The sequence below is a fragment of the Leucoraja erinacea genome, chromosome 16 (genome assembly GCF_028641065.1).
Source record: "Leucoraja erinacea ecotype New England chromosome 16, Leri_hhj_1, whole genome shotgun sequence".
NCBI lineage: Eukaryota > Metazoa > Chordata > Chondrichthyes > Rajiformes > Rajidae > Leucoraja > Leucoraja erinaceus.
Window position 1 is genome coordinate 6,816,134 of NC_073392.1, and position 12,841 is coordinate 6,828,974.

The following is a 12,841-nucleotide window of genomic DNA, read 5'->3' on the forward strand; positions in this document are numbered from 1 at the left end:
CCATTCAATGTGATCATAGCTGATCATCCCCAATCAGTACCCCGTTCCTGCCTTCTCCACATACCCCCTGACTCCGCTATTTTAAGAGCCCTATCTAGCTCTCTCTCTGAAGAAGGATCCCTACATGAAACGTCGCCCATCCGTGTTCTCCAGAGACGCTGCCTGACCCACCGGGTTACTCCAGCACTTTGTGCCATTTTCTGTAAGCCAGCATCTGCAGTTCCTTGTGCGTTTGCACTTTGCGTGTGCGAGTGTGTGCTTGCGTGTGTCGCCGTGCGTAAATGTAATACTTTGCCAATGTTCTGTGCTTTCTCGTTGTAGAAAGGCAAGCAGACCTCAAACCCACTCAGAACCAAGGCGTTAGTTCCTGCACTACGGTTTTGACTCTCAGAGAGGGGGAAAATAAACCTGGTGGTCAGCAAGTAAACCGCGTTGATGGATAGGTGACCTCGAACTTAAAAACAAAAAAAAAAAGCCAGCTATGAATCAGCCACATTTAACCAGCAGCAAACAAAGCACACTCATTGTCACCCAACGCATTGCCCGATTAAGTTGAGCCACAAAAGTAACAGAGGCGAAGCAGAAAGCAGATGTTTCATGCAGGATTTAGGGAATGATGTGTCACGATAAACCCACACATAATGTAGATATCCCCAGTTACTCTTCAGATACTATTTATTCTTCAGAACAATTAAAATAACATTAAATCCTTCTTCTGCAGTTGTATAGGGTTCTGGTGAGATCACATCTGGAGTATTGTGTACAGTTTTGGTCTCCTAATCTGAGGAAGGACATCCTTGTGATTGAGGCAGTAGTTTCACGAGATTGATCCCTTGGATGGCGGGAGTGTCATATGAGGAAAGATTAAAAAGACTAGGCTTGTATTCCCTGGAGTTTAGAAGGATGAGGGGGTCTCTTATAGAAACATATAAAACTATAAAAGGACTGGACAAGCTAGATGCAGGAAAAATGTTCCCAATGTTGGGGGAATCCAGAACCAGGGGTCACAGTCTTAGAATAAAGGGGAGGCCATTTAACCATATAACAATTACAGCACGTAAACAGGCCATCTCGGCCCTTCTAGTCCGTGCCGAACACTTATTCTCCCCTAGTCCCACCAGACCTGCACTCAGACCATAACCCTCCATTCCTTTCCCATCCATATACCTATCCAATTTATTTTTAAATGATAAAATCGAACCTGCCTCCACCACTTCCACTGGAAGCTCATTCCACACAGCTACCACTCTCTGAGTAAAGAGGTTCCCCCTCATGTTACCCCTAAACTTCTGTCCCTTAATTCTCAAGTCATGTCCTCTTGTTTGAATCTTCCCTACTCTCAATGGGAAAAGCTTGTCCACATCAACTCTGTCTATCCCTCTCATCATTTTAAAGACCTCTATCAGGTCCCCCCTTAACCTTCTGCGCTCCAAAGAATAAAGACCTAACTTGTTCAACCTTTCTCAGTAACTTAGTTGCTGAAACCCAGGCAACATTCTAGTAAATCTCCTCTGTACTCTCTCTATTTTGTTGACATCCTTCCTATAATTAGGCAACCAAAATTGTACACCATACTCCAGAATTGGCCTCACCAATGCCTTGTACAATTTTAACATTACATCCCAACTTCTATACTCAATGCTCTGATTTATAAAGGCCAGCACACCAAAAGCTTTCTTTACCACCCTATCTACATGAGATTCTACCTTCAGGGAACTGTGCACAGTTATTCCTAGATCCCTCTGTTCAACTGCATTCCTCAACTCACTACCATTTACCATGTACGTTCTATTTTGATTTGTCCTGCCAAGATGTAGCACTTATCAGCATTAAACTCCATCTGCCATCTTTCAGCCCACTCTTCCAAATGGCCTAGTTAAGACTGAGGTGAGAAAAAAAACTTTTTCACCCAGAGAGTTGTGAATTTGTGGAATTCCCTGTGGATAAATGTGATCCATTTTGTGGCAAAAACAGGGCAGACTATTTATCTAAATGGTCCCTAGGAAAAGCCACAGAGGATTGGATTGAAAGATTTATGGTAGTTAGCTTTCATAGCAAAAGGATTTGAGTATAGGAGCAGGGAGGTTCTACTGCAGTTGTACAGGGTCTTGGTGAGACCACACCTGGAGTATTGCGTACAGTTTTGGTCTCCAAATCTGAGGAAGGACATTATTCCCATAGAGGGAGGCAGAGAAGGTTCACCACGGATTCCTGGGATTGACTGTCTTTGGGGAGACTTGGTTTATACTCTCAGAGAGATTGAGAGGGGATCGAAACTTACAACATTCTTAAGGGGTTGGACAGGCTAGATGCAGGAAGATTGTTCCCGATGTTGGGGAAGTCCAGGACAAGAGGTCACAGCTTAAGGATAAGGGGGGCCGAATAGCCTCCAGAGAGTGGTGAATCCTGCACCTATTTTCTAGATGTGGCCCTTGTGGCTAAGGGGATCAGAGGGTATGGAGAGAAGGCAGGTACGGGATATTTTGGATGATCAGCCATGATCATATTGATCGAAGGGAATTTTACTCCTGCCTATGGATGGATTTAAAAAAAATATTATGTAGCTGCCATTAAACAATTGCTCTGCCAGGCATCATTCCAATAACTCTCTGACTGAAGACACAAGTGATCACGCAGGATATGTTACTGTTAAAACTAACAATAACTAACTCCATATTCAGCATTAAGCTATCTACATGTTAACAAACTCACAAATAAAATGTTCAACCAAGAAACCCAATTCAATACCACACGAGAATCTAAAATGCTTTCCCACAGTTAAACGATGGGACAACAAAATCTAGGCACGCAGATGCCAGTAGATCATTGGGGTGATCGTGGACAACTCCCTTCACTGGTGTTTCCTTGAGTTAGGCCCACGACACCTCTGGAAGAATGGGGATAACTGTGTAAATAGTAGCTCTTTTGGCGGCATGTGACCCTAGTTCGATCCTGACCTCGATTGTGTGGAGTTTGTACGTTCGCCCCGTGACTACGCGGGTTTTCTCCGGGTGCTCCGGTTCCCTCCCACACTCAAAAGACGTGCGGGTTTGTAGGTGAATTGGCCTCTATAAATTGTCCTTCGCTTGCGTCACGGTGGTGCAGCTGTAGAGTTGCCGCCTTGCAGTGAATGCAGCGACTACGGGTGCTGTCTGTATGGAGTTTGCACGTTCTCCCCGTGACCTGCTTGGCTTTATTCTCAGAGATCACCCGTTTCCTCCCACACTCCAAAGACGTACAGGTTTGTAGGTTAATTGACTTGGTAAATGTACAAAATGTCCCTAGTGGATAAAGGATAGTGTTAATGTGCAGGGATCGCTGGTCGGCGCGGACCCGGTTGGCTGAGGTGCCAACTTCCACGCTGTATCTCTAAAGTCTAAAATCTGAAGTCTGAAGTATAGGGTGAAGGGTACACTGCCTGGTTACATCGCAGCCTAGTTTGCAAATCCAAACACTCCAGAAAGACAGAGGCTGTAGAGAATGGTGGACATCGTCCCGGACTATCACGGATACTGACCATCCACTATCACAGATACTGACAATAGACAATAGACAATAGGTGCAGGAGTAGACCCTTCGAGCCAGCACCGGCATTCAATGTGATCGTGGCTGATTTGAGTACCACGTTCCTGCCTTCTTCCCACATCCCCTGACTCCGCTATCTTTAAGAGCCCTATCTAGCTCTCTCTTGAAAGCATCCAGAGAACCTGCCTCCACCGCCCTCTGAGGCAGAGAATTCCACAGACTCATCACTCTCTGTGAGAAAAAGTGTTTCCTCATCTCCGTTCTAAATGGCTTACTCCTCATTCTTAAACTGTGGCCCCTGGTTCTGGACTCCCCCAACATCAGGAACATGTTTCCTGCCTCTAGCGTGTCCAAGCCCTTAACAATCCTATATGTTTCAATAACCTCCCCACCATCGAAGTGATCTACACGAAGCACTGTCTCAGGAAGGCAGCTGAGATCTTCAAAGACACACTCGACATTGGCCACGCTCCCTTCTCCCTTGCTACCATCAGGAAGACGGTACAGGAGCCTGAGAACTGTTACCTTCAGGTTCAAGAACAGCTTCTTCCCATCAACTATCAGGTTCTTGAACTGCCTTGCACAATCCTAACGTCACCCATTCCTTCTCTCCAGAGATGCTGCCTGTCCCGCTGAGTGGCTCCAGCATTTTGTGTCTACCTTCACTACAGACTGTGGTTTCTCTATGTACTTTTAATTTGCACTGTATTGACCTGGTTGATTAAAAATAACTGATAATTTGTTGTATATGTCAAATCTGTAAGAAAATCATTGGGTTTCCAATGGGATAAGATAGAAACATAGATAATAGGTCAGGATGTAGGCCATTCGGCCCTTTGAGCCAGCACCGCCATTCAATATGATCATGGCTGATCATCCTGAATCAGTACCCTGTTCCTGCTTTTTCCCCATATCCCTTGTTTCCGTTAGCCCTAAGAGCTATATCCAACTCTCTCATGAAAACATCCAGTGAATTGGCCTGTGGCAGAGAATTCCACAGATTCACAAGTCTCTGGGTGAAAGAGTTTCTCCTCATCTCAGTCCTAAACGGCCTACTTCTTATTCTTAAACTGTGACCCCTGGTTCTGGACTCCCCCAGCATCGGGGAACATTTTTTCCCTGCATCTAGCCCAGGGATCGGCAACCTTGTTCTGCGTCGGGGCTGGGACGCATGTCTGTGAGCGGATGGCGGGCCACATATATCATGGATCCCACCCCCATCCCGCCCTGGATGGCAGGCATCAAATTACGTGTTCACATAGATCGCGTCCCTTCGAGGATGCCACCCGGAGCACTGAGCTCAAATATCATACTCACTCGTCCCCAGCCCACTGACAACCCCGATCCCCACAGTGAAGGCGAGACCCAGAAGGTGCGAGGCCATGCTGGCGGCTTTGCGCAGGATGCGGCACAGCCAAATCACCTTCCGGGTACCAGAGGTAGAAAAAAATGCTGGAGAAACGCACTCCAACGTTTTTTTCTACCATCGATTTTTCCAGAATGTGCAGTTCCTTCTTAAACATTCCAGGTACCGGAGATGACGGAAGTCTGCGGGCCGGATGATTGAGGGGAAAAATACGCCTGCTGGCCGGATGATTTCGGGTTAAGGGCCAGATTCGGCCCGGGGGCCGGAGGTTGCCGAACCCTGATCCGGCCTGTCCAATCCCTTAATAATGGCACTAACCGCCACTCTTGATATCTGTTTAAACTCGATTGTTTTGGCGTGGTGTGATGCGCTTTCAGACGGAGCTTACCGAAGGTAGTGCCGGCCTCTGGTCGACTTACGGACGAGACGATGACGAAGCCGAAGCCTTCGCTCTCTCCGCGCCGTATCTCCACGTCGTAGGGGTGCAGGCTCGGCCCGGTGCTGGCGCTGTTGCCGCCACTGCCGCCACCGCCCGTCCCTCCGCCGCCGGCACTGCCGCTCCCCGAGCTGACGGTGTTGAGGGAGTTCTGGCTGCCCAGCGGCGTGCGCTTCTCCTCGACTAGCGACACCACCGCCTGGTTGCTGCTGTGGTGAGACGAGACCGGCGAGGCAGACACTTCCGTCTCGGCCTTCGCTCCCGGCGCTGCGGAAAGAGCAGAAGATAAATTGTTGTCGACACACAACTGGGAATGGACACACAGAGTGCTGGGATAACTCGGCGGGCAAAGCAGCATCTCTGGAGCATCTCTGGAGGACATGGAAAGGTGGGTACTGATTGGGGATGATCAGCCATGATCACAATGAATGGCGATGCTGGCTCAAAGGGCCAAATGGCCTACTCCTGCACCTATTGTCTATTGTCTATTGACTTTTTGGGTCGCGATCCTTCTTCAGACCGAATCACATCTCGGCTGCTATTTTAGACGCACAGTGGCACAGAGGTAGAGTTGCTGCCTTACAGCGCCAGAGACCCGGGTATAATCCTGACTACGAGTGCTGTCTATGTGGAGTTTGCACCTTCTCCCCGTGACCGCGTGGACTTTCTCCGGGTTCTCCGGTTTCCTCCCAAACTCCAAAGGCGTACAGGTTTGTAGGTTAATACCTATGATTTGAGTCTATAAATCATCCCTAGTGTGGGTCGGATAGTGTTCGTGTGCGGGGATCGCTGGTCGGCACGGAAGCGGTGGTGTGCGAAGCGCATGTTTCTACGTTCTAGCTTTGCTGGAAACGGTTATCCAAATGCAGAGATCGGGGGAGAAATAAAACCTCTCAGGGTTATTAATGATAGCTAGTCAGCAGATTCTAAAAATGTTGCAAAATTTGTGAATAATGATATAGACACGAAGAAAGTGGATGGGGGCATGCATAAATTAGTGGAATATGTTTATACATTTACAGGGTGGCACGGTGACACAGCAGTAGAGTCGCTGCCTTAAAGCGCTAGAGACCCGGGTTCGATCCTGACCACTGGTGCTGTCTGTACGGAGTTTGTACATTCTCCCCATGACCTGCGTGGGTTTTCTCTGGGTGCTCCGGTTTCCTCCCACACCCCACAGGTTGGTAGGTTAGTCGGTTTTGTTAAAGATTGTAAACTGTCCCTAGTGTGCGTGGGATGGTGTTAGTGTGCGAGGATCGCTGGCCGGCGCGGACACGGTGGGGCGAAGGCCCTGTTTCCCCGCTGTATCTGTGAACTAAACGGATCTAATTGAATACCTCAATGTGAAGTAATCTCCTGGCAACTGGTCCGAAGATCATCTCTACATTCTAGGGTGGACAAAAATGCTGGAGAAACTCAGCGGGCGAGGCAGCATCTATGGAGCGAAGGAATAGGTGACGTTTCGGGTGGAGACCCGAAACGTCACCTATTCCTTCGCTCCATTGATGCTGCCTCACCCGCTGAGTTTCTCCAGCGTTTTCGTCCACCTTCGATTTTTCCAGCATCTGCAGTTCTTTATATAACCATATAACAATTACAGCACGGAAACAGGCCATCTCGGCCCTTCAAGTCCATGCCGAACACTTATTTTCCCCTAGTCCCATCTACCTGCACTCAGACCATAACCCTCCATTCCTTTCCCGCCCATATACCTATCCAATTTATTTTTAAATTATAAAATCGAACCTGCCTCCACCACTTCCACTGGAAGCTCATTCCACACAGCTACCACTCTCTGAGTAAAGACGTTCCCCCTCGTATTACCCCTAAACTTCTGTCCCTTAATTCTCAAGTCATGTCCTCTTGTTTGAATCTTCCCTACTCTCAATGGGAAAAGCTTATCCATGTCAACTCTGTCTATCCCTCTCATCATTTTAAACACCTCTATCAGGTCCCCCCTTAACCTTCTGTGCTCCAAAGAATAAAGACCTAACTGGTTTAACCTTTCTTAAACATCTATCTCTACATTCCAGGAGCAATGAGTTTTGTGCAAGGATAATAATAATAATAATAATAATAATCTTATTTATATAGCACATTTTCAGTCAACTTGCATTGACCCCAAAGTGCTTCACATAATTACATTACATTCACACACAGGCAAAGGTGGGTGTAGTGTCTTGCCCCAAGGACACAACGACAGTATGCACTCCAAGCGGGATTCGAACCGGCTACCTTCCGGTCGCCAGCCGAACACTTAGCCCATTGCGCCATCTGTCGTCCAGGATGGAGCAATGTATTTTGTGGCTGACTGAGAGACACTGACCTGCGTAGATCACTTTGCGCCTGACAGTGAGGTTGACGTGGCCCTGTTTGGCAGCTTGTTGCATTAACTGCACCACCAGTTGGTGGGACTTCCCGACCACCGCCGTGCCGTCCACGCAGATCAGCTCGTCTCCGGTCCGCAGCCGGCCGTCGGCATCAGCCGCCGCCATGGGGACGATGTGGCCAATGTAGATCTGTGCCGAAAGGGAGCAGAGACACGGTGTCAATAAGTGCGATCCAACCTTGATTCAAAGCCCCAGTCATACACCATGGAATCAGGCCCTTCAGCCCAACTTGCCCACGGTGACCCATCTACACTCGCCACTCTTCATTTCGCACACTTAAATGGGCCAGGGTTTAAATAAAGTGAAGTGCAGTGCACTTCAGACACCAGACCGTTTACCGATGTTTGAATTTTATATTGAGGATATTGTGAGACGCAAGAAATTATATCCTATATACAATAGGCAATAGACAATAGGTGCAGGAGGAGGCCATTCGGCCCTTCGAGACAGCACCACCATTCAATGTGATCATGGCTGATCACTCTCAATCAGTACCTCGTTCCTGCCTTCTCCCCATATCCCCTGACTCCACTATCTTTAAGAGCCCTATCTAGTTCTCTCTTGAAAGTATCAGAGAACCGGCCTCCACCGCCCTCTGAGGCAGAGAATTCCACACACTCACAACTCTCTGTGAGAAAAAGTGTTTCCTCGTCTCCGTTCTAAACGGCTTACTCCTTATTCTTAAACTGTGGCCCCTGGTTCTGGACTCCCCCAACATCGGGAACATGTTTCCTGCCTCTAGCGTGTCCAAACCTAGAGCCATATAGAGATACCAGACTTCAGTGTATTCGAGTCTGTTCATAAAGTCATAAGTGATAGGAGCAGAATTAGTCCATTCGGCCCATCAAGACAACTCCGCCATTCCATCGTGGCTGATCCATCTCTCCCTCCTAACTCCAATTCCCCTGCCTTCTCCCCATATTCTCTGACACCCGTACTAATCAAGAATCTATCTACCTCTGCCATAAATATATCCTCTGACTTGGCCTCCTCAGTATCTGTGGCAAAGAATTCCACAGATTCACCACCCTCTGACTAAAGAAATTCGTCCTCATCTCCTTCCTAAAAGAACGTCCTTTAATTCTGAGGCTGTGACCTCTATTCGTAGACGCTCCCATAGTGTAAACATCCAAGCCTTTCACTAATTCTGTACCTTTCACTGAGGCCCCCCCCGTCATTCTTCTAAACTCCAGCGAGTACAGGCCCAGTGGCGTCAATTGCTATCGGCACAAAACCGGTGCAAATCCTGCCTTTTGTTTTACCGCGTATCTCGATTAGCAATTAGCTTTTACCAGAGTAAACAAAAATAAAAAATGTGAATCCTGCAGGAAAGGGAGATTACCTTGAATGATTCTTTGCATTTTGTCTAAATTCAAAGGCATAAATGGGGAATCGTGTCAGTGTGAGTTCTTTTGGCATCCAATCGCATTTTTTGAGAGCATAAATCATCAAAATTACCAACATAGGCATATTTTTGCAGTTGAGCCACAGTGACAAGACACTACATAATCATAATCTGCTTGTTTACACCACTGCGATGTGCAAATGAGCCCTTTAAAACTCTCACAGGGATTAGAACGAAATAACAGACGCATGGTGGAGAATTTGTTACATCAAAGGCTGACGACAAACAGGAATCGTCATTCAACTGTTGCAAATGATCTTCAAACCGGAATGTTGTACAGTTTTAAACATGTGAAGAAAAAATAGAATTTAGATTGATATGGAAAATATTTTCATAAGTTCATATTTGGTAAGAGCAGAATTAGGCCATTCGGCCCATCATGTCTACCCCCGTCATTTGACCATGGCGATTGCAACATTCACGTGGTGTGCCATGTTTCGACGAATGCAATTAACCCACCGTGCACAAACAAATAGATCAAATAGAACAAGTTCACCGACAACTTTAGGCTGCGCACGTCTTACGCAAGAAGAACTTGGCTGATCTATCTCTCACTCTTAACCCCATTCTCCAGCCTTCTCCCCATAACCCCCGAATGGCCTAACTCTGCTCCTTATCAACTATGATCTTCTGAACCTTTTCCAATTGCGCAGAATTCTTGCCCCCAATATCCTCTTCGTACATTTCAGATTCCCAAGGTGGCAAGGTGGCGCAGTGGTAGAATTTGCTGCCTCACAGCGCCAGAGACCCGGGTTCGATCCTGACAACGGGTGCTGTCTGTACAGAGATTATACGTTCTCCCTGTGACTGTACGACTTTCCTCTGGCTGTTCCGGTTTCCTCCCACATTCTACAGACGTACAGGTTAATAGGTAGATACAAAATGCTGGAGTAACTCAGCGGGTTGGGCCCGCATCTCTGTAGAAAATAAATAGGTGACGTTTCAAGTCGGGACCCTTCAGACTGATGGCCACATATCCATTTTCCCCAGAGATGTTGCCTGACCTGCCAAGTTACTCCAGCATTTATGTCCATTTTTGGTACAAACTAGCGTCTGCAGTTCCTTTTTATTACATTGGGTTTGGAGGTTAATTGGCTTCTGTAAATTACATTGAGCGGGTAGAGTGGAATAGCATGGAACTAGTGCACTGGGGATCGATGTTCGGCATGGACTCGGTGGGCCAAAGGACCCGTTTCCACGCTGTATCTCTAAACACTAATGCCCCTGTCCCACTTGGGCGATTTTTAAGACGTCTGCAGGCGACTAAGCTGTTGCCACATGGTCGCCAGGGTGTCGCCCATATGGTCTCCTCAGTCGCCCAAAGAGTCACCCCTTTTTTCTGGTCGGCGCTGGATTTTGAAATGTTCAAAACTTTTCGCCGACAGTCGGCGCCCGTGGACTTGGCGCCAACGATCGTAGCCTGACGTAAGCGCTGTCGCCAGGACAACGTAGGTTGCCGCCATTACCGACTTTGGTGAATTCCATTGGCGACTACCTACGTCAGCCTTGTTGACTGAATCGTCTTACTGTTGTAGCTTGGACAAAGGTGGTCGAGGTGGGTCGCCGGTTGATGGTAGCTTACCATAGCTTGGCGTAGTCTAGGAGGTAGGTTGTTGTAGATGTTGTCGTAGACATTGTCGTGGGGGGGGGTCCAGTCTCTGGCAGTCGTCGAAAAAAATCGCCGGTGGGACAGGCTCATAAACCTTCATTCATCTCACTTTTTGAGTGAAATGATCTTTTTTCTCATTCTCCCATAAACCTTCTACCAATTAACCTAATTCTATCTCCCTGGTTACTAACCAACTTGCAAAAGACTATATTACCCCATCCATGTCTCTCACAATGTTAAAACACTTCAATTAAATCTCCCTTCATACTGCTTTGTCCCAATGAGAAGTAATGATATTGAACCAACCTCTCCTTAGAACTATAAATCCCCAGCAACATCTTGTGAATTACTCCTGTACCTTTCCTCATGCCAAAGGGCAGTTTTCTGCATTGTGGTGGGACACAACCGCTTACCATTGTGGTCATGCAGTTGCTGGACGGACCTTTGTCTCAGTTAGACAAAAGTGCTGGAGAAACTCAGCGGGTGCAGCAGCATCTATGGAGCAAAGGAAATAGGCAACGTTTCGGGCCGAAACCCTTCTTAAATCCTTTGTCTCAGGCTTTGGTTCCACTCCTTTTTGATTTTCAATTTTAGTTTTTTGTTTAATCGTTCTAGAGATACAGCTCGGAAACAGTCCCACCGGGTCCGCACCAACCAGCAATCCCGCCACGTTGACACAATATACACACGCATTTACCCCAAGCCAATTAACCTACAAACCTGCACGTCTTTGGAGTGTGGGAGGAAACCGAAGATCTCGGAGAAAACCCGCGCAGGTCACGGGGAGAACGTACAAACTCCGTACAGACAGCGCCCGTAGTCGGGATCGAACATGGGTCACTGGCGCCGTAAGTGCTGTAAGGCAGCAACTCTACCGCTGCGCCACCGTGACACCCAATTTACCATCGGACTTTATAACAAAAGTATATTGAACGTTATTTAACTCTTGAACTTAAAGGATAAGAGATGCTCTCTGTTAAGAGACCCTTTGACAGTTACAGGAAGTGGAACTGTTCACTACTCCCTGTGAAGTTTGGATCACATCTTGAATTTCTAGACAAGGAAGAGAATGATTTTGATGCAAAGCACAACTGAGGCCAAGACAGAGGAAAGAGTCCTGCCTTTAAAAACTTTGCAGTTGGCACACCGTCTAACTTGGCATTCAGAGCAGTGTTGATCCACTTCAGGAAATGCAGAACGTCTAATTTATTATCAGCTAACACGGAGGAGAGAATGTGTTATGTTTGAGACAATCACTTCTCCCATAAAGTGAGGCTCTCCAGAATAAATTGATACCAATTCACGTGTCTTTCCTGCATATCATACAATCTTGAACGATGTGGTGTGCCGTTTATTAAATGAAATCATTGCCGTGCCATTTTGAAATGGTAAGGCTGACATAACTAAATCAGCTTCATAGAGAAGGTGGACACAGAGTGCTGGAGTAACTCGGCGGGGGGTCAGGCAGCTAACTTGGAGAGAAAGGATGGGTGACGTTTTGGGTCGGAAGTGTCCGGACTCAAAATGTCACCTATCCTTTTTCTCCTGCAATGCTGGTATGGGAGCCTGAATATCGTATCGTACAATGTGGATTCACACCCAACCTTCTTCAATTACTCACAGGTTCCCCCGGCTCATTCCCACCGAGGATCCGAAATCCAAATCCTGTTTCCTTTCTCCAGAGGAAAATATCTTGCTCCTGGTAATCAGGAACTGCAAGGGGGGGAGGGGAGGAAAAAAAAAACAATTTCAAGTCAACATACACCCGTGAAAGCAAAATAGAAATCCATTTTTTTCCCATTAATAATTACATTTCCATTTAAGAAACGTTTAGGCAGGTACATGGAGAGAACAGGCTGAGGAACACAGAAATGCTGGAGAAACTCAGCAGGTGCAGCAGCATTTATGGAGCGAAGGAGATAGGCAATGTTTCGGGCCGAAACCCTTCTTCAGACTATGGGCCCACACTGGCCAACACGTCCCATCTGCAGGCAGGTGGGACTAGTGCAGAATCGATATGTTGGCCAGTGTGGGCAAGTTGGGCCGAAGGGCCTGTTTCCACGCTCTAAGAGTCTTTGTCTCTATTAACAACAGTTTCAGTTCAGTTTAG

General features: G+C 47.2%; 1 protein-coding gene across 11 annotated transcripts in view; it reads right to left on the minus strand.

The window, feature by feature from the left end:
• magi1b (membrane associated guanylate kinase, WW and PDZ domain containing 1b) overlaps window positions 1-12,841 on the minus strand; it is a 346,431-nt gene that overhangs the window by 38,180 nt on the left and 295,410 nt on the right. For all 11 annotated transcript variants that reach the window (XM_055647620.1, XM_055647626.1, XM_055647618.1 and 8 more), the window contains 3 exons: window positions 12,353-12,444; window positions 7,654-7,846; window positions 5,280-5,594 (listed from right to left, as the gene is read on the minus strand). In XM_055647620.1, coding sequence (XP_055503595.1) covers window positions 5,280-5,594; window positions 7,654-7,846; window positions 12,353-12,444 — 600 coding nt within the window. The remainder of the gene's footprint in view (window positions 1-5,279; window positions 5,595-7,653; window positions 7,847-12,352; window positions 12,445-12,841) is intronic.